The sequence below is a fragment of the Arachis ipaensis genome, chromosome B10 (assembly GCF_000816755.2).
Source record: "Arachis ipaensis cultivar K30076 chromosome B10, Araip1.1, whole genome shotgun sequence".
NCBI lineage: Eukaryota > Viridiplantae > Streptophyta > Magnoliopsida > Fabales > Fabaceae > Arachis > Arachis ipaensis.
In genome coordinates, this window is record NC_029794.2 from 16,927,531 (window position 1) to 16,929,631 (window position 2,101).

The 2,101-nt window shown below is 33.1% G+C and overlaps 1 protein-coding gene across 1 annotated transcript; it reads left to right on the top strand.

Moving 5' to 3' along the window:
- Window positions 324-1,697, top strand: LOC107623433 (probable E3 ubiquitin-protein ligase XERICO). The gene has a single exon (XM_016325684.2). It carries the CDS (start codon window positions 869-871, stop codon window positions 1,295-1,297), a length of 429 nt encoding a protein of 142 aa, XP_016181170.1. The 5' UTR covers window positions 324-868; the 3' UTR covers window positions 1,298-1,697.

Genomic DNA, 2,101 nt, shown 5'->3' on the forward strand with positions numbered 1-2,101 from the left:
GATAATTTTAATACAAATAAAAAAATATTAAAAATAAAATTAAATAAATAAAATATTGAAATATTTTAAAATAAATTACCAATTTTAAGGATAAAAATATAATTTTTCACATTAAAAAACAAGTGATAAAGAAAAACTGTTGTCATTTGTAATTGAAAATAACACTTGTATTAATATTCAATTTTGTCTCAATTTTATTTAATACATTAGAGACAATAAAATTAAGTTAATTATCTAATTTTGATATAAATAAAAATATTATGCATAAAATTAAATATTAAAAATATTATTTTTAAAAAAAATTAAAAAAGAGATATGTACTCTCAAAAATCATTTATACCAAATTTTATTACTAAAAAAAGATATTGGTTTTCATATATATTTTTCTAAAAGAACGGATACATACGCGGACCCATCAGCGGAGATCAAGAAACTTCGTTGTGTGAAGCAGCTGAAAGGCTGTGATCGATGCCACCAGTCACAATTACTGTGGCCACCGCGTAGCCTCTTGGACACGTGGCCTCCTATAACTTTACCCTCCTCCCTCCTCGTGACACTTGAAAGCGCCACATTACTTATTTATTTTTTTGTTTTCACACAAAAGTCCTTGCTACTTACCATTTTCCAACACGTGTCGCCACGTGTAACATCATTTCCCTTGGTTACTCAACTTCGGAACCATGGTTAGGTTAGTCTCATTCTAGTTTAAGAAATAAGAACTTATATAAATAGAATGTGTCTCACGATACTATTTATATTATGTTTTTGTCATTTTTGTCAATGTATAGTATCATAGTGATAAATTCACAGTGAGTAGTGAGTGACTTCGCACTTGTTTTCCTTTCTCTAATTTCAAGCATTAACAACAATGGGTCTCTCAAATTACCCATGTGCAGCTGAAGGGGTGATACCTTTAATTGTGATGAACACGGTTATGTCTGTTGCTATATTGAAGAACATGTTTAGATCGGTGCTTCAAGCTGTTGGTGCCACCACTTCTTCAGATACCAGTTCTTCATATTACCCATCATCGTATAGTAGCATGTTTCAAGACACAACATCATGCGAAAGTTCGAGTTGTTCTAGGCCAAGAAGTGTGTCCATAACACACTACAAGTCATTGTGCCACAACAACAATAAGAGTGTTATGGTGGAGTGTTGCGTGTGCCTCACAGGGTTCGAAGCGAATCAAGAGGTTAGCGAGTTGCCTTGCAAGCATTTCTTCCACACAAGCTGCTTAGACAAATGGTTTGATAACATGCACACCACTTGCCCTTTGTGCCGTTCATTCTCCTAGACTACTAATTAATATGAGAAATACTGGTGGGCAGTAACTTTTGTGATTTGCAGCCATCAAATAGCCATCAATGATGATTTTAATGGTGTGAGATTGGTGTGAGATTTTATCCAATGGCTCACTTTTTCTTGTTGGTTATATGCTGGTTAGAATTTGATAAAGTTACTTGCCTTTAAACTTTTTTAATTAATATTAGTGTTATGTCTACTTTCTCAATTAGGCAACATGTTTAGCTAGTTAGTTATGGTTTAATTAACTATAGAACTTATATACATATGTAGTGAGCTCTCTTACTTTTTGTCTGTTTAATTTGTTGACCCCCTTTTGAAGTAGTGAAGCCTTTTTTTAATGTATTTTCGGTTTCTATTTCGAAACACAAAGATCACGCTGCTTTGTTGCTTGATTTGTATGTGTGCGCAATCGCGGCAAAGGTATTATTTGCTTAATACCAATTTTAAAGCTAGCTTGTTTTTTTTTTTTAATATCAAAGATGGGTAGATTCTAATTCACGACTTTTTAGAGGAGAGTATAAGTATCGAAAGATTATGTCATTTGAACTATCAAATTTGCGTGAACTGAATATAGCTATATTCAATAATTTGGTGCAACGTGAATTTGTATGATGGTTATTATATGTAGTTTATTATAGTAAAAGTTATAATTTTTCTTTGGCAGAAATTGTATTATACTGCAGTTATGTATATGCTGTCGTGTCATTTTCTCCGTCGCGACCTTCTCTGTTTTTAGGGCGGGTACTAGGGATTAGGGAAGTGACGTAACTAAGGGCGGGAGCGGGAAGCGGGA